Genomic DNA, 19,292 nt, shown 5'->3' on the forward strand with positions numbered 1-19,292 from the left:
ATATTTTGACTTCAAACAACAGAAATAAAATACTATATAATTGAAAAAAAAGAGGCAATCTTTCAGGCACATGTGGATCCAGGAGTTCACATGTTTTAACCAGGTCCCTTTCTCTCTTCCCCACCCCTTCTTCTCTCTGCCTTTTCTCCTCTCTGGTATCTCTCATTATGGGATTCAAATATTTCCCTGTTTATGTGGGAGCTTCTGGCACAGCTGCGGGCTTATACGCTCGCAGCTCCAGGGCTGGCTGGAAGGGGCGGGCGCATCACAGCATAAGGTTGCACGAGGTGTGCACTTATATAGCAGGGCATCACATCTATGAGTGATGGATGATCACATTGTATACAGGGGTAGCTTCGCATAGCTTTTACATCACTTTTCTTGAAGATGGCAGTAAAATGGTATGTGTTTACAAAATCAAATAGTGTAACATTGTCCAAAGATATACATAAAGCATTTAGAGGAAGGAGGCTCCTTTTTCTTTTAACTCCGGCACGGATTGTCTATTGGACAGTGGTAAGCCTATGTCATCAACCTCGTTACTCCAGCAGAAGTCCAGGGATTAGCCCTGCCTAGCTCTTGTTAGCCTCTATTCCCTTCCTTGAACACTGTAGCCAGAAGGTTTTTTTCCTCCTCAAACCTTAAGTATTGAAACCTGGAGGAGGGGCATGTCTGAAAAGAAAATGATGGACTGGACTCTCCCTAGAAGGAAGATAAATGGGTGGTCAACAAGAAAAAAAAAAAAATCCTCTGTACCAGGAAATGTTTGAAGTGTTGTTTGGGTATCAAAAAACGGGTGCCCTACACATAAAGCAACAAAGGATATTGGTCTAAAAAGAACACCATGGCCAAAGGTGCATGGCCTATTTCAACAGAGGATTTGAAAGTTAAAAGTTAACCTGTAAAACATTCAATTCAATTTCATCATTTTACAGATGGGCAAAGTAAAACTCAGGCACAGGAACAGAAGTGCCAAGGTCATACAGGTGGTTGGTGGAAGAGACAACCAACTTCCCAACTTCTGACGTTTTAGGTGTGTGTGTGTGTTGTTTTGTTTATGTGCAAGGACATTTTTCTTTAGTACACTAACATTACAACAGAAAGTATAGTCTTGTTTTGGTTTTCTCTGCGCCCTCAATTCTGTATAAGACAGTTTCGCTGCACTCCAACAGAAAGGCTCAGCAAGAGTAGAGACCACCATAAGCAGTACACGTGGGCACCAAGGGCAGATACATTGCCCTTCCTTGTGTAGGAACTAGGGCCACTTGTTGCTTTAATGGGCCAAGTTTGGGCTGGACCTGCAGGAGGGGACACCTTTGAAAAACAGCTTCCTAACTGCACTACAACCTGCTCTGGCATCCTGATTCCACTCCCCAGCCCCCCCCAAATCTTCAGCCAGAAAAAAAAAAAAAGAATGGATCACTGGATCGATGGGGAGATTTCTGTCTGCTCCTCCTACTGTCACCTCTTTCTTGCTATTTCCTGCCCGAAGAAACCTGACATCAGCCCAAAAGCACCTCTGGAAATGGGTAGGAGGGAGCCTTACACCTGTCAGCGCCAGAGAAGAAAGTGCGCTCTGCAGAGTTCTCAGTTGTTCCATCTCTTGCGATGAAAGGAAGAAAAGGAGCGAATCCGCCACAGATTTACTGGAGACCAGGGTTACTTCATACGGCTCCGGCCACAGTAACCCCTGAAGACCAAAGATGCATTTCCATTCCCAGCATTTCTTGTTGGCGTCTTTCCCTACAGGCTAGCCCTGTGCCTGGCCCCGGAGAAGTCTCTGCGTAAAGGTTCTTTAGGTCATAGATCAGGCTCCTGTGTGTATGTGTGTTTTTCTTAGGAAAAACTGGCACAGACGAATTAGCAGTAGAGACTGGGGTCTCCCTACTACCCTTCATGCTTGGCGGCATCACCTTCGACTACCTCGCATTCTCCCGGCGCTGACAGCCCCGGCTCCGGACCTCAGGGTTGGAAGCAGTCAGCCCCAGCTAGAACCGCCCTGTCCGGGGCTGATGCCACCCTGTGCCTAGAATGTGCGTGTGGGTGCAGGCGGGCGAGCGAGCGGCTTCTACAGTGAGACCGAAGCAGGAGCTCAGCCTTCGACTGCGACCTGCAATCCCCAGATTCCCTGGGGACCTCGAAACTCCCAATCGGAGTTACTACCCCCCCCCACAGCCGCCCACCCTTTCCCTCCCCCTTTCCCTCAGCACGCAGCCCCTCCCTGCGTGATGATGCAAAACCGTGGGAAGGGTGGGCGCTGGGAAGGGTGGGGAGAGCCTGAGAGCGAGCGAGGGTGGGAGGGAGTGGGCCGAGGAGGAGAGGGAGCCGAACGCGCGTTTAAAGCGATAGCCATCCTCGCTCTCTCCCCAGTGCTGGGCTGTTGGAGAGCTCGAGCTGCAAGCCACCGAGCGCGAGCTTGAGCGCGGCGCGCTGGCCGGGGAACCCAAGAGCGCACGGCGCCCCAAGCTGGCAGGCGCCGCGGGGCCCCCCACCCTCGCCGGCTGCCCTTCCCCGGGTGCCCCTACCCTCCTCGCCCGCAGGAGACCCTGGGCTTCCCCGGAGGAGCTCACCCCAAGGGGCCAGGACTCCGGCGAGCCCGCCACCGTCCCCTCGAGTGCCGCCGCCACCACCGCAGCCGCGGGAGCAGCATGGTCCAGCTGGGGAAGCTGCTCCGCGCCCTGACTTTGATGAACTTTCCCTGCTGCGCGCTGGAGGTGCTTCTGTGCGCGCTGGCGGCGGCGGCGCGCGGCCAGGAGATGTACGCCCCGCACTCCATTCGGATCGAGGGGGACGTCACCCTCGGGGGGCTGTTCACGGTGCACGCGAAGGGTCCCAGCGGAGTGCCCTGTGGCGACATCAAGAGGGAGAACGGGATCCACAGGCTGGAAGCGATGCTCTACGCCCTGGACCAGATCAACAGGGATCCCAACCTGCTGCCCAACGTGACGCTGGGAGCGCGGATCCTGGACACTTGTTCCAGGGACACTTATGCGCTCGAACAGTCGCTCACTTTCGTCCAGGCGCTCATCCAGAAGGACACCTCCGAAGTGCGCTGCACCAACGGCGAGCCTCCGGTTTTCGTCAAGCCCGAGAAAGTAGTTGGAGTGATTGGGGCTTCGGGGAGTTCGGTCTCCATCATGGTAGCCAACATCCTGAGGCTTTTCCAGGTAGGGGGGCGCTCCCTCCGGGGCAGAGCGCGCCGTAGCTCCCCGCGCTCTTTTTCCTGAAGGCTGGCTTGGACTCCAGGGGTGCGGGGTCTGGTCAGCCTTCGCTCATTTCCACCCTGGAGATCCTGCCGAATCCCTCCCACCTCACCCGAGGAGGTACTTTCCCTGTTTGATTCATTTCCCTTCCACCTCTCCCCTGTCCGCGCTCCACTCCATCCGGCTTGACTTTCTGGATTTATGGCCCCATTGACAAGAAACAGTCTCCGAAAAACAAGGGGATGATTTAAATGGGTTTGCATTAGAGTGAAATATGGTTCCAAAACAGGCTTGTAAAAGTGCCGGACTCCTATGAGAGCCACTTAGGCGCAAGGAATATGAAAGATGAGAAGACGCCTAGAAACTAGGCATTTCTCAACTCCCCAGCTTCCCTGCCCCAAGCCGCCCGACAAGCTGCAGCTCCCTTGGAAAATTTCGAGAAGAGCTTAGGGAGGCAGTTCTTAAACCGAAGGCTAGTTCTTCACCTACATTTGGACGTGAATTGCCCATTTCGCTCGGGTTGGATTTCCCGACCTGTAACCTGTCTCTGCGAGGGCATGGGGCGGAAGGCGTGGGGACTGTCCTCAAGCGGGGAGAAGCCACCCGCAGACGTGCCCCCAGGTGATTTGCTCTGGGCAGTTGTTTGCACCGTCTAAACTGCCTTTGCGATCCGGCCACTGGCAGGAGCCGGGCGATCAGCTTTCTACTCCTGCCAGCTCAGAGCCCGGAGGTGAGCTCATGCTAACTGCGAAACACAGTCGCTTTTTCTGCACCCACCCTGTGCCCATCCTTTCCCACGACCTCCCTAACGCAGCCCCCAACCCCAGTCCTGGGTTTTGAGGGCGATTCTCAGAGCCAGACAAGAAGGCGCCTGGAAGGAGGCAGTAGGGTGCGCTGAGCAAGGCCGGGCGGTCCTCTAGCTCCGGGTGCAGGCGGGCAACGGCGGAAGATGCGAGGTCGGCGGATCGAGCCAGCTGAGCCGTGGGCGGTGCTGCAGTGCTCTCTCACCGCCTGCTCCCGCAGCCTCGGCCCCACGGCTCCTGTGCCGCCCTGGGTATAGATGGATGGCTTCTGTATGAAGAAATTGAGTTTCAGGGTATGCGTGACTATGGGTTCTCTTGTTTCTCTGTCTTTCTTCCTGTGTGTCTCTCTCCTTGTGTCTCTTTCTCCCTGCTTTTTTTTTTTTTTTTTTGGTCTCTCTGTTTTTATGTTCTCCCTTTCAATTTCTGCCTCTCTTTTCCTTCTCTACCCCTATCTCCAAGTTTTTTGTTCATCTCTGTCTTGAAGTGATCCTTTCCTAATGCACAGCTCTCTCCCTGCCTGGTAGGACCCAAGCTCAGTTAGTCCCTTCTCCAGGTGTTCTGGCTGACCCTTATGCTCCCCGTAGCTAAAAAGTTGGCTCCCTCTCAAGTGCCTTTCCTGAAGCATGTTGGGTTTCTGGAGGGGACTCCTTGTGAGATTCAAGCTGTCACTACATCAGCACCCAGGGGTATGAAGTTTGTGTTTGTGCCAGAAGGAGGGGTGTCTGTCTAAAGCTGCAGCCTGGTATGGCCCCTCTGAGCCTCTGAGCATCCCTAGCACCTGTTGAGTATGTCACCTCTAGATGTTTGCAAGGCCAAAAGTGCTTCTGGGCAGCCTTCACTTTGAGGTACTGCTTTCAGGAAGAGCCTGGGCTGTTGTAAGCAAAACCCAGAAGCACTTCCTTTACCTCTGAGCTTAACCTAGAGAACCTGAGGAGGCAGCGCTGCAGGGAGGATGAGGCCAGAAGTCACCTGAGAACCACAGGCGCAACTCACCGTGTTTTTACTGGAGCTCTGGGGGTTGAAGGCACATTTGCTGTTTGACATTTTAAAAATTATTTTGGTGCCTTCACTTGGAGCTTGGGAGCTTGCAGATGGGCCTGCCTGTCGAAAAAAGAGTGAAATCTTAAAGTCAAGAGAGAGCTTGCAGACTAGGCTGAAGGATTGTGTTTGCTGAAAAAGATTCCAGGGGGAGCTGATTCCTTCTCTGGTGTGTGGATCTGAGGCACTTGCAAGAAAAGAGAACGCTTGCCTTATGCTTAGTTCCCCCGTTCCCTGGGCTGGGAAGGAAAGGAACTGAATGCCAGCATTAGCAGTGTGGGTTGGGACCAAAACCATTCAGAGAAAACTCTGTCATTTTCCTCTAATTTGCAAATTGCAGCTATTCATGTTGGATTGAACAGCTGAGGGAAAAGAGCCCCCAGTTTTCACCTGCATTTATTGAGAAGAGGCTGGTAGTAGGAGGGATGCACCAACTTGTAGCTTGTGCTGCAAGCTGGATATAAGCTTTGGTGTGAGCATCCTGGTTAACCACTGCCCATGTTCAAATATACAGAGATAGATTCCAACAATCTCTTCCCGCAGCCTTATTTTTGCGTGTGATCTTAGAAGCTCCTGGCATGTAAGTCCAGTCCCCAGTTTCCCAGCCTCTGTAAACCTGCAAAATGAATAGAGAGAATAGTGGAACACAGACCCATTGTTCAAAGACACAGTCACTTTAGGGAAAGAGGAAAAGAACGGGTAGGTGAATCTTCTCTGGGATTGCAGGGTTCAGCTCAATGAAGACTGTCCTGTATAAAAGAAACTTCTCTAAATGGTTGAATTCTTAGCTCTCCAGAGATCTGAGTTTTCTTTTCCCCAGTCCCTGTGGGTTGCTGTGGGGAATGTGCCAAACCTATCATTTGAGATAAAAAGTTATGGTGAGGTAAGCTTCTAGGCTGGGGGAAGGAAGACTTAGTGACTGAAATGGGGGATGCTAAGCACTGGGGGGCAGGAAGGAAGAAGGAGCTAGTAATGGATGTAACAAATGCTGCAGCTGCCGGCAAAGCCTGGATTGAAGTTCCTTCCTGAAAATGAGGACCCGGGCAAGAACGACCACTCAGATGTAAACAGTGTCTCTGACTGGGAATTCTCATCTGCCTGCCGGTGGGCCAGAGCTGAGCAAGTCCTTTCTCTCCTCTGTATGCACACTGAATTGGTTAGTAAGTGACGTGTCAGAGGACAGGAATCATATTCAGTGGATCTTTCAAATCCAGGAGTTTGAGGCTAATGAAATTAGTGTGTGGCCAGGGCTCTGCCAACTAGAATTAAGTCACTGCAGCCACACTGCAATGCATTTTCAGCCTGAAGGGAGCATCAGGGAGGAATTTCGGGAGATTTGTTTCTGAGCCTGTACAAAATAATACTCATAATGCTAAGAAAGATTAAATGTAAATTAATATTGACTACGAGTAACATATTTAAAAAATAATCGCCGAGTGGGGGATGGCTTAAAGTGGAGAGATTATATAATATGGTGTCCAAAGAATAAATCTCCCCTGACCACTGTTTCATGGGCTATAAGTAAGATATATTACAATGGAAAGTAATGGGAACGTTTTTAGTCAAGGCTTCGCTGCTATTGACTTGAGAGCAAATACTCTGAGAGTATAAATTACTCTTGCTATGTGCTGACTCTGAATGAACAATATTTCATGTGCAGTGACATGGTCTAAGCTATAGACTTGGAATTGAATGGCATCTGTTTCAATTGTTTTGTTCTCTCAAGAGCAACTAGATAGAAAAAAGTGGTCAATTTGACCCTTGTGGGAGCGTGTTGCAAATCTAAACCTGTGTCCCTCATACCATAAATGAAATACATTTGTAAATTTGTAAGTGTTTTCTTTCTGTTCATTGATGCTTGAGTATAATCTCAAACTTTGGGAGCAACATTTTATACATAAGTAGTTGGTTTTCTTCCTTTCTTCTTTCTCTTTCTCCTCTCTCTCTCTCTCTCTCTGTTTCTATCTCTCTCTCTTTCTCCATCTTATGTAATTGGATAGAACTGGGCACCTAGGATGATGTGGTGTTACTATAGTGGGATTTTTTTTTTTAAAAAAAAAACAACTCTAACTTACCCTTTTAAAAATTTCATAAATACAGGTGTCAGTGCCATTTGGAATAGTCTCTATAACAATTTCTGTCTCCACATTTACTGTGTTTCAGCAAATTTACCTAATAGATGGTGAGTGAGCAATTTTTAAAGGGGCATTTTTTAGAAGAGCGGAGAGGGAAGGAATAGAGACAGGCACATACTGTATTTGAAGTTACCTCCACGTGTATTTTATGTATGTATACCCATACAATTAAGAAGTCTTTGGATGTTTTATCTTCAAGAATAATTCAGATAATGGATTACTTGAATATCATAAACATTTAGGGTTTAACAGATTTGTTACATATAGACGTTGTATCACGGATTTAAAAGACCATAGCCAGCGGGCAGCGGCGGGCGGAGCGACCGAGGGGCGGCGCGGGCTGGGCGGCGGGTGCGGGGGTCCGTGCTTCCTCGCGGTGGAGGGCTGGGGTTCGCCGAAGACGCCGGGTTGCGCCGCGTTGCCAGGTTACCGAGCGCGTGCCCCGCGCCCGCTCTTCCGCCCGGGCCGCCCTCGGCGCCGCCTTAGCCGCGGTGCGGGCTGCGCGGGGCGCCGGTTCCGCGGAAGCCTGGGTCGGGCGCTGCGTGCGGGACTCTCGTCGCTCGTGGACGGGGCGCGAGCGCGCGGGGGACGTAGGGCGCCGACCTGGGCCTCCCCGGCGCTCCGGCTCCGCTCAGGGCGCCCGCTCAGGGGCCTCCGGCGCGAGGCCCCCTTTGTGGTCAAGATGGCGGCGCCCAGGCGGGCGGCGCCGAGGTGAGCTGGAGTCGGGCCCGGAGAGGGGCGAGTCTGCCACGCCCAGGACTTGGACCCGGGGCAGGTCTCCCGTCTCCCGCGGAGCGGCAGGTGAGTGGGCGCGGCCGCGCGTAGGTCCCTCTCGTGGGGTGGTCAGCTCTCCGTGCGTCCGCAGACTTCTGTCGTCTGATAGTCAGATCTGGGGTGGCCCAGGTTGGAGGCGAGGGTGCTTGATTGGGGAAACCTGAGGGGTTTAAGGACTCTATTGGGATCGTTTCAGACCCCAGCAAGAAGCTGAGCAAGTTTCCTCTTGACTCTCTTCCCGGCTAAGTTTTCTCCCTTCTCTGAAGGCGCCAGCTTTTCTGAATCACCTTGTTACCCGGGGGGATACAGTTGGTGGTTCTGACCGTGGAACGTAGGACCTGGCGCGGGGAAGCCTGAGCTGGTTCTAGTTACTTTGTTTGCAAAGCACTTGTCTTGTCTTTGGAATCTTTGTGTATGTAACCAACGTTGGGAAGAGCCAGCGTTTTCTCCTCCAAAACACTGTGAGGGGTAACTTTTTATACGTAAGAAACAAGATGGCGTTCACATCCGTCTCTTTTCCAACCACTGAGTTTTGGTTGTGTTTCCTTTCTTTAAGTTTGTCTCGTTCTGAAGTGATAACAAACAAACAAACAAAAAGACCATAGCCAATTACACAAAGTATACTCTAGTCTCAGTCCTGCCATTAATTAGCTTAAGTCATTTAATTTTTCTAGGCCTCATTTTTCTCGTGTGATGTTTTTTCTTTGAAAAAGTATAGTTTCTAGAAGTCTCTAATCTCTGTGTCATAGTTCAGCTTGGAGAAAACCTGTTCTTATCCAAACTCCATGACATTGTATTTCCAGCTCCAACTTTGGACTTTGAGTGAGTTGGGGGCAACTTTTTCAGGATATTTTCACACAGCTTTTTTAGTTAATACCAGTCTAGCTGACTTGTCATACTCAGACTTTCTTCCATATTCTTTTACCAGTGTGTTCCTTAGTCATATATATAAAGACTGTTGTGGGCAAAATGACCTCCTGGGTCAGCTTACTGCATGGTCATCGACACAGGGCAGGGAGTAAGATTCTGTGGATTTTACAGAAGCAGATACAGGTTTCATTATCCATGTCCTCTCCCCTTTCATCTTACAAAAACAGCAGGCTTTTCTTGGAGAACTGCCAGATAATGCCATCCTGCCTCCTCACGGGCCCCGGGGATGAACTCCAGTAAAGCAGGTGATTGGCTCATGGGTAGGCATCTGACCTCGGCTGAGTCTATCAGACTCCTCCCCAGGACTTTTCTCTCAGAGAAAAATGGAAGAATTGTCTTTTCTCTCTGGAATTTCTAAGCTGGGGAGATATGACTCTGGGACTCCCAGTGACCATCCAGCACAAGAAGAGACTTTCTGTAAAATAAAGTCTTGCAGAGGTAAGCAGGGCTGAGCGATGGAGAGAGAGCTGGAACCCTGCTGATACTCTGGAACTTGCAGATCCAACTGTATCTGAATATGGCTGCATCCCTGAATTTCTAGTACTTGTTTGTTGAGGTGGTTGTTGTTGTTTGGTTTTTGTTTTTAAATTTCCTTTGACTATTTTGAATTTGTTTTCAGTAATGTGCATTTGAAAGCATCATAGCTAAAAGAGCTAATTTCCTACATTAATGTCAGGTTTGCTGAGTGGCATTCCTTAAGTGAAAAATAATATCCGCTATTTTCTTTAAATAAAATCCTTCTAGCTCAGGTTTGAGATATTCAAAACTCTGCCTCCTACCCCCCTCTTTTCCAACATTTACTATATCACCTTGAAGCATTTGTGACCACATCTTTCCCATCTAGACGCAGTTGAGAGAGAGAGCAAAGACTTCTGATATAAACTGCAACCTATACGCCTCCTACCTGGAAGCTTTAGAACATACTTGATTCTTGTCATTAAAGCAAATCTTTTGTTGTTGTCTCCAGGGCACAGAAGCATTTTCATGGCATAATGGAGTACAAAGTACATTAAGCCTAACTCTACTTCTCACCCTCTTTTACTTTAAATAGGCAGAAAAGAACAATCTCAAACACATTTTCCCAACAAATAAAATACATATACGATTATGTTTAGAAGACGTTTATGCAACACATAGTTAGACTGATTAATTAATGGACCTTTCGCCAACTGGCACAGTAAATATATATGTTCAATGTGCTTAATTAAAAAGAAGACAATAACATATTTTTACAGGTTGATTATCTGAGAAGAGTATTGTGCCAGCACACTTGATGCTACAGTATTTCATGTTTGACAGGTAATCTTCTTTCAATTATATTTACTGCTAAATGTTTCTTGGATCAAGCTATTAAATTATAAGGTCAAAAGTAAAATGATACGAAATTACAATGATAAAGGGACACATATCCCACTTTATGAGAATAGAAGTTCTAATTTCTTTTCAATACTACTAGTAGTGACCACAGTACTAATTTGAGCCCTTACTATGAGCCACTGTGCCCATATGCATTTAGTTCTTACAGTAGTTCTGCAAAGGGCATATAATAATCCACACTGCAAAGCTGAAGAATGTGATTCTCATAGCTGAAAGTCACATAGCTGGTGAGTGGCAAAGTCTAGATTCAAACTTAGAGTCGTCTGACAATGCCCAGGTTGTTGACCACTATGTACACTGCTCAATTGTTGCACCAATAAAGAAGTGCTTGAAATAATTATAGATTTGCCTACCCTGAAACTGCAGTGATTTAAAGACATCAAAGTTGCCAGTTGCTTAACCACATCTACTTACAGTAAGAAATTACATTTTATTTCATTTCTAAAACAAGATTAATTCTGCAGGCCCATAGAAACTTGAGCACACAAATCCTACCTCCAAATGAAAGATGCTTGTTTTCCACTATTCAACAGATGGCCCTGTACAGAGGCAATAAATATATAGTAGAATTTTCATTCAAATAAATGAGAAGAGAGGTTTCTTCTTGTCCTGATTCAGTGCCCATCATTATGGATTATGATGGCTCTTCCCAAACTTTACTTCATTCACTCCACTCTTTCTACAAAACTCCAGTAATGGAATCCATCATTCAGATATATGTGCAAAGCGAAAGGACTGTATTAATACAGTTGCTGAAAGTCAAGTTGATAGAGCACAGGAAATACATCCTAATAAATGCAACATTAATGTTTGTGTGGGCCTTGGAGTTAGCGGTAGAAAAATTTTCAGTTTAATGGAATATTTTGCCTCTTGCTATGGAAGTGTGGCTTAATAGTCTTGTAATTGGTCATTTACAGAATCCTCCATCTCTGGGTTTCATGCTTTCTTTACTCTGCAGCTGTTGATTCCTTCTCTTGTTCTGGATGGAAGATAGCAGCGAAGCCACTTCAGAGGGCTCAGCCTGCCTTTTTGTGTTATTGTTTAGATGAAGATATTTCCATTTATTAAAGCACACTATTTAAACATTTTTATCATGTTTCAAAGTTGACTGTGTTCTGAAGGTATGAGCGCAGGCAGACATAATGGGGGATGTTTTCCAGGAGAGAACATACCCTTATCAAAGGAATTATCAGAATTTTCATGTATGGATTGAGAATCAAATTCTGGAGTTAGACCTGAATTTAAATTCATACTCACAACTTATTACCAGTCTCATCTTGATCAAACGGTTACCACACTTCTCATCAATTTCCTTATCTTTGAAAGCGGAATAAGAGAAGTATGCCTGGTGGAGTTACACATAAAGCTCATCTGATAGAATATTCATAAGGATTTTGCACAAAATATACATGGATATATTTTAGCACCGAGTTTAGCATGCGATTCGTCTTCAATACATTTAAGAGCTATTATTTTATTATTATTATGCTATCGTTAAATATCACTATTACTTAAATGTCATTATTGCTAAAATTGCTGTAAAACTACCGCAATAACCCATGATGAATTCCCCTCTTCTGTTTCCTTTGTTTAAATGGAAAATATATATATAAATCTAGACAGAGAACACTTTAGTGATCCTATTCAGTGGAGTGAGAATTTCCATGGCACTGATTAAAACAAATCCTGAATTGCATGGACTTAAGATAGCAGAGAGGGGCTTCCCTGGTGGCGCAGTGGTTGAGAGTTTGTGACCCGATCCGGGAAGATCCCACATGCTGCGGAGCGGCTGGGCCTGTGAGCCATGGCTGCTGAGCCTGCGCGTCCGGAGCCTGTGCTCCGCAACGGGAGAGGCTGCAACAGTGAGAGGCCCGCGTACCGCAAAGAAGAAAAAAAAAAAGATAGCAGAGAGGCTAAGAGATTTGAAGTTAGACATCCCCAGGTGTGAATTCTACTGTGACCCTCTTCTAGCTCTAGAACCTTGAGGAAGTTACTTAAACTTTCTGAGCTTCACTACTAGTTTCCTCATCTGTATCTTTTTCAGGACTATTTATCAAGCATCTTCCTGTTCTCTATGCTTGGACGTATCAATGAATAAATCAGACAAGAGCCTTTGCCTGCGTGCTCCTTCTTGCATGCTTTCTCCCTCCTTACACTCTCGTGTGGAAACGGATGTTATAAATAAATTCTGTGCTTTGTCACAAGTTGACGGGCGCTACGGGGTAAGGAAAAGGATGTGAAGCTCACTGAAGAGGCTTGGGTTGGGAGTGCTGGAGGAGTGTACAGGTAGGTTCCGGTTTTAAATAGGGTAGTCAGGGTGGATTTTATAAGTTGACATTTGAGCAAAGACTTGAAGTGAGGGAGTTGTCAGAATGTATGATGGGGAGACCACTCCCTGGGAGCAAGAATAACCAGTCCCCAAACTCTAAGGCAGAAATATGCCGGGCAGCTTGGAGGAATATCAAGGAGGCCACCCTGGCTGACTTAGTCAGTGGGGAGGAAGAGACAGCAGGAGGGCTGGAGGTCGGATATGTGATGGGTTGGATTGGGTAAGTCCTGGGAGGCCATCACATGCATTGTGTCTTTTACTCTAAATGTAGGCAGCCAGGGGCAGGATTTTAGCCGAGGTGTGGCATGAACTGTCTCTTGTTTGAAAAGCATAACTCTATCTGTGGCCTTGAGGATGTGGGGAGAGAGTGGAGTCAGGGAGAATCTCGGGAGGCAACTACAGGATCCTCGAGGTCTATGCTGGTGGCCTGCACCAGGCTGCTAGCGGCTGGTAATTCTCAGAAGTGGCACATTGGGAAGGTTGTGACAGCATTTCGTGGTAGATTGAATGCAAGAATGGAAAGGAAGAGGGAGTCAAGGGTGAATTCGAGATTTAGGGCCTGGGAAACTGGAAAGGTGTGGTTACTGTCACCCAAGATGGAAAAAGTTTGGGGTAGAGCATGTTTGGGGGATTAAAGACCAGTTTTGGAGGTATAAGATTTGAGATGTTTTCGTGACGTCCAAGTAGAGATGCTGAGTACACAGTTGGATACACAAGTCTGCAGTTCTGAAGAAAGGTCTGAACTAGAGATACACTTTAATACAATGGAGATATTAAGAATAATGACATGGAAGCGCTATTTTAAAGATAAAATGAAGTCATGCAATTAGCACTCTGTCTTCTCAAAACATTGAATAACTGTTAGCTAAAATAATTACCTGAAATGAAAAAATACCTATAGTTTGTTTTGTTGTTTGCAGTAAAAGTGAATAAAATGTCACAATTATTTTAATAGTATTTGTGACACAGTAGTTTTAGTTAAGACACCATGACTACAAACATTTACAAGAAACCTTTCCGTCTCCTACTTTTCACTCTGATAGGGTACTTGGAACCATATTTTGTAAGGTTTAAGTTAGTTGCCATAGGGTACCTCTTTAATTAGAAGTAATTCTGAACTGTCTAGTTCCATGCAGTTTTGTATACATATATGTATAATTATTATTTTATGATTTATCAAACTCAGTTGAAAATTTGCATCACTGATATACATTAGAATTTAAGCATTTACCCAGGTATTCAAGGGAAAAAATGTACTTGTCTTGTAATTTCCATAGGGGAAATTACACATCTTCCCTTCACTTTGCAATTGAATTTGCAATTGAATGCAGGGGAAATACTATCTTACTGGTCTTTGAGTTCCCCTTAGCTATCTGCAAGTCCTTAAACAGCCTTTGTGGCTTAACCAAAATTCTCTTCCATCTTCATTCCGCTAACAGATATTGGTCTAAGCATGTACTTATACTAAAAAATGCATGACCACGTTGTCTCTACACATCTATAATTTTATGTTAACACTATCATTATGTAAGCTATACTTGAATTGTAATTATAACAGATTTTATGTCAACACACATCCATTTCTAGTGTTCATCTGGTGTTCAAGGGGAGAGCAGCATGTCGTAAATTTTATCAAAATATAACATCTGAAGAATAGAACAGAGGGTAATTGTGTAATTCTGTATTCACTCTAATTAAGTTCAGTGGAGTTGGCATAATAGAATTAAGATGAAAAAAAAAAAAGACATTGAGGTACCATGGCTCCCTCTCCTAACACACCCTTTTTATATCCGAGAGCAGAGACTCAGCACCTTTCTGTACAGAAATGGAGACAGGAAGAGGCCAGAGGATGAATGACAGGCACGAATGAGGTGGAACTTTGAAGAGCAACATGGAAATGAAATAATTCTTTTGTATTTGGTAGGTGGGGAAAATGTACCAGCGTGTATGCCTACTGGGACCACGTTTTCCAGAACAGTTAAGCCCAGTGTCAACTATGCTGTCCCACCTTCCTCGTAAGTAGGAACATACTGTTACTTGAATCTTTGCTTCCTGTTTCTTGATACCTGGTTGAGAAGATTATCACAAGAACTGCATCTTGTTAGCAAATACACTGTTTTGAAATGATTGACACTCACTGAAGAGTGGCAGCTCCAAGCTTGCTCTCTCTTGATCTTGGAGTATTTAAGTCTGGAGTGCAGGAGTGGGTTATGGGGAAAGACCATTGGAATTCTTATGTCTTCAGCATAATGGTTATAGCATAATGGTTAGGAGTGTAGGTGCTGGTTCCAATCTCTGCTTTCCACTTGCTAACCATATGAGCTTGGGCAATTTACCTGATTACCTGAACCTCAATACTCCTGCCTATAAAATGATGTTAATAATATTTCATCCCCATAGACTTGTTTTCAATGTTAAAATGAAGTCACTTACACCAAGCACTTAATACAATGCCTAGAGCATAGTAAAGTCTATTATTATTACTATTACTACTACTACTATTATTATTATTACTATCACGATGCCAGGTGCTATTTTTCCTATGCCTTATTCCATTATCTTCTGCCCTGTTCCCCCATTTCTGTCTTGTTGCTGTACAAGGGTAGGTTTGTCACAGAGCATTTTCTTTCCCTAGTGTCTGACTCTTAGTCATCAAGGTGACTGGTCCATGACCCCGGCATTCATTGCTGCTCGTTGAAGCAACCCATTTTGAGAAGGGGAGTTGGATATTGATGCCAAGTTGGGTCAAGGAGAGAGAATTTTCTCTCTTCTGCACTCAGAGAGCTAAGTGAAATATTCAGGCCTCAGAAGGAGAATCAGGCAAAGGGCAACATGCTTAATTTCATACCTTAGTGATTAAGAACAAGTCAGACAGGCTGGATTTGAACTCATTTCCGTCATGTACTGACAACGGGATCTTAGGTGCTTTTGTAACCCGTCTGAGGCTCAGTCAACATCTGAAAGAGACGAATAACATTATCAGAACCTAGTGTATAGCCTCGTTGTAATAAGTGAGTAAATCCTTTTAAAACGTTCAGCACGTTGTTTGGCATATAAACACTTAATAAAATTTAGCTTCTTTGACTACTACCGCTGCTAATATTATTAAGTAGCTGAGCAGATCCGAGGCCCATTTTTTTCTTAGATTGCACATAATCATTTGGACAACCAGCTCACATTGATCAACCGTTGCTTATATATAAACCCCCATGAACCCAAAGGTGCTTTAACTCTCTCCCAGTCAGAGCCTGTTCTGGGGGCAGAAGCAACACCGGCACTACCCCCGTCATCTTTGCCTTTATTGTCACTACACTCGCCTGCCGTACTGAGCACTTTCTGTTTGCCAGGCACCAAATTTAGCCCTGCGTATGCACTATATCATGTAGTTCTCACACTCCACTCAGGTGGGAGACATTATCATCATCCCCAGTTTTCAGGTAAAGACGCTGAGGTGTTGGAAAGGCAAGAAACTTGACCCACAGCAAGAGATGGAGCCGGAGTATTCAAACCCTTCTCTCTGACCTCAAGAACCCTTAAATATTAGCATACTACTACATCCTGGTAAGAAAATCTGCTTCCAGCCACTCTGGTGAGAGTAGAAATGATTCTCAGTCCCCACATTCCTCTATTGCCCATGCCACCCTAGCCTCAGGACTAGGGGGGAAAGGAAGTGATCTCTTCAAAGAGCAGCCAAAGGGAACCTACTCCCTTCTGCCTTTTCGTAATCAACTAACCAATATTTTATTTCCTTCTTAAGAGTCCCCACATGTTCCTTTTGGTACTTAGCTTGGCCTTTTAGAATTCTGACATTCTGTACGTGACTCATCCACTGTATTTCATGTTAATTTATTGAGGTCAAGTATAGGGTCTTACTCATCCTGAAGTCCAGTTATCCCCTGTCACATCTAACTCTGTTCTCTTCTTCTTGTAGGACATCTGCAGGTATTTATTTGAATTTTGTTGCATTGTTCTCATCAATAGTACATTAAAAGTTATACAGAAAGTGCTTTCTTGTAAGGAAAACCATCTAAATAGATTTCTAGCTCTTTACTTTTTATAGCACTATTGTAGAGATTATAGATCTCCAGGTAATATTTTTTAGATTGAGTTCTTCATATCATCTTATTTTTACATATAATGATAAATCTGAATTTTCTCTATCAAACCTCCGAGACTTCACTAGCTTGTAACTTAGCTTGTTGATTATGTGTTGTTGACTTTTCCATTTACAATGATATTTGATCCTGGTAAGGATGGGGCTGGGTGGGAAGGTACATCTTAGGGCCATAAATTGGTTTTGTAGAGAACTAACATAAAGATCTAAAGCCTCATCATATTTCTGCAGAACTCATGAATCATTTTATTATAATTCCATTCATTCAGGGAGTATAAAACCATTTTCCAATTGTTATTCCTAATTTGTTCATCTTCTCTTCCTTAGTCTTAGTGAGAAGAGAGCAGGCTGAATGGAAGAAAGTCATTATGACCACTGGGGCCCCTAGGGTAGGCATCAGTCCCAGAGTTTTGTTTTCATCTCTCCGCTATTAATATTGGCTAATGTCTTGAGTGCTTACTTGGTGCAAATTACTTAGCCGACCATGGCAAATGGATTGTGTCATTTCATCCCCTGATAGTCATACAATTAATGTATGTATTATTATGATATCCCATAATGCATACATGGAACAGAGCCTCAGAAGTAGTTATTTGCTCACCAAAATATGGTAGATGTGGAATTTGGACTCAGGTCTGATAGACTCCTAAATCACTCCTAGTGATTTTTACCACTAAATTAAAGTTGTATACCTCTGGAGAGTAGATAGTTTCTAAAATTTCCTCAGCTCTAACGTTTTATAATTAAATTTTTGTCTGATGGCAAGCTTAACAGTTAAGATGGGTAGGAAGGAATGCCAGCCTGTTGAATGGAATTTCCCTGAAATAAGCCTGTTTTATGACACCAGTTCACTCATTCATTCACTCAGCATGTATTGAATGTTTGCTCTGTGCAAAGGCATTTTAGGCATCACAGTGGAGTGAGCGCCCCTTCCATAGACTCTCCTGCAGCACTCAGAGAAGTCTTGGACTGGTTTGCCTGTTATGGAATGGGGCTTGGTGATAGAAGCCTGGTTTGTCCTCCACTGATATAACTAAGACATACTCATATGAGTTTATAGGCATCTTGAAGCCGTGGGATAGTAACACACATGAATCTTACCATTTTTGCCTGGGATTAATGATATAAAGGCTTTGGATTTGGGTATGGAAAATGGGTGCAATTATGGGCGTGTTGGTTCTACATATATATGGACATCACGTGTCATCAGCCTGCAGCTACCTGCCATTCCTCACTACTTCTTTTCACAAACCAAACAAGTACCTTCTTATCTCTCCTGTGGATAAGCTCTTGACAGTGGCACTAGGGCCTCCCTCAATAAGTACATCATTGGCTAAACCAGTGCTTTCTCAGATATGCTCATTGAACAGCCCTTAAGGTGGACTGACATTCCACTGCCTAGAATAGAATATGGTGTTCTTTAGAAATCGGGGGGAAAAAATAGGCCACCAGATGTACTTTCTTTACTTTAAATTGTTTATATATATATATATATATATATATATATATATATATATACGAACAATTGTTATATATGTGTATGTATACTTGTTCATATATATGAATGATTTAAAATTGAAGAGAGATATATATATACACACACATATATATATGTATATTTAAATTTTGGCTTCTGTTAGCAAGTAGTAAATTAAATGATTAGCAGATCCATACTGCAGGGAAATAACCAATCAGATTTCATTCAATAGCTTGCTTTTTTGTAGATTTATGGTTGTGATTTTATATCTGCAGGTATGTTTGCTGAAGAAAATATTTCTACCACTTTACGCAAAATTAAATTCATTTAATACCAATGCGGCATGTCCCAAATGTCTTAATACAGTTTTAATCTTTAATCGCATCAGAAGTATGGAATTAGAAACATACCCCAAAATCATTTGAAGATATAATTACTTTCATTTCCCTTATACTTCTGAGACTTTTGAAAAATAAGTATTTAGTTGTACTTATCTGTTTCTGTCTCTCTAAGGATAGCAAACACTGAAACACAATTATTTTTAAAAGTCAATATTAAAAGTATATTGTCCAAGATGATCAAAACTAAGGAAGTGGCAAAGAAATTCAAAAATTTAACCTTTCAAAGGGTGCTTTTTTTGTGAATGTGTAGTACTTGTTCTTCTGAAGGAATTAATCTTTTTAAAAATTTAATTAACTTATTTTTTATTGAAGTATACTTGGTTTACAGCATTGTGTTAATTACTGCTGTCCAGCAAAGTGACTCTGTTATACATATGTATATACATTCTTTTTCATATTCTTTTCCATTATGGTTTATCACAGGATATTGAATATAGTTCCCTGTGCTATATAGTAGGACCTTGTTGTTTAGCCAATCTATATATACCAGTTTGCGTCTGCTAATCCCAAACTCCCAGTTCATCCCTCTCCCACCTGCTTCCCCCTTGGCAGCCACCAGTCTATTCTCTATGTCTCTGATTCTGTTTCTGTTTCATAGATAGGTTCATTTGTGTCATATTTTAGATTCCACATATAAGTGGTATCATGGCATTTGTCTTTCTCTTTCTGACTTACTTTGCTTAGTATGATAATCTCTAGTTGCATCCATGT

The 19,292-nt window shown here is 44.3% G+C and overlaps 1 protein-coding gene across 1 annotated transcript in view; it reads left to right on the plus strand.

Annotated features, from left to right (window-relative positions):
- Positions 1-4,152: 4,152 nt before the first annotated feature.
- The window catches only part of LOC149743943 (uncharacterized), a 100,053-nt gene continuing 84,913 nt past the window's right edge, over positions 4,153-19,292 (plus strand). The window contains exons 1-2 of the mRNA XM_089906019.1: positions 4,153-4,257; positions 7,470-7,980. Of these exons, the coding sequence (XP_089762145.1) occupies positions 4,153-4,257; positions 7,470-7,980 (616 nt within the window). The remainder of the gene's footprint in view (positions 4,258-7,469; positions 7,981-19,292) is intronic.

The sequence above is a fragment of the Delphinapterus leucas genome, unplaced genomic scaffold (assembly GCF_059928025.1).
Source record: "Delphinapterus leucas isolate spDelLeu-1000000601 "Yukka" unplaced genomic scaffold, BTC_Dleu_Yukka2 spDelLeu_asBTCV2_sq49, whole genome shotgun sequence".
Lineage (NCBI taxonomy): Eukaryota > Metazoa > Chordata > Mammalia > Artiodactyla > Monodontidae > Delphinapterus > Delphinapterus leucas.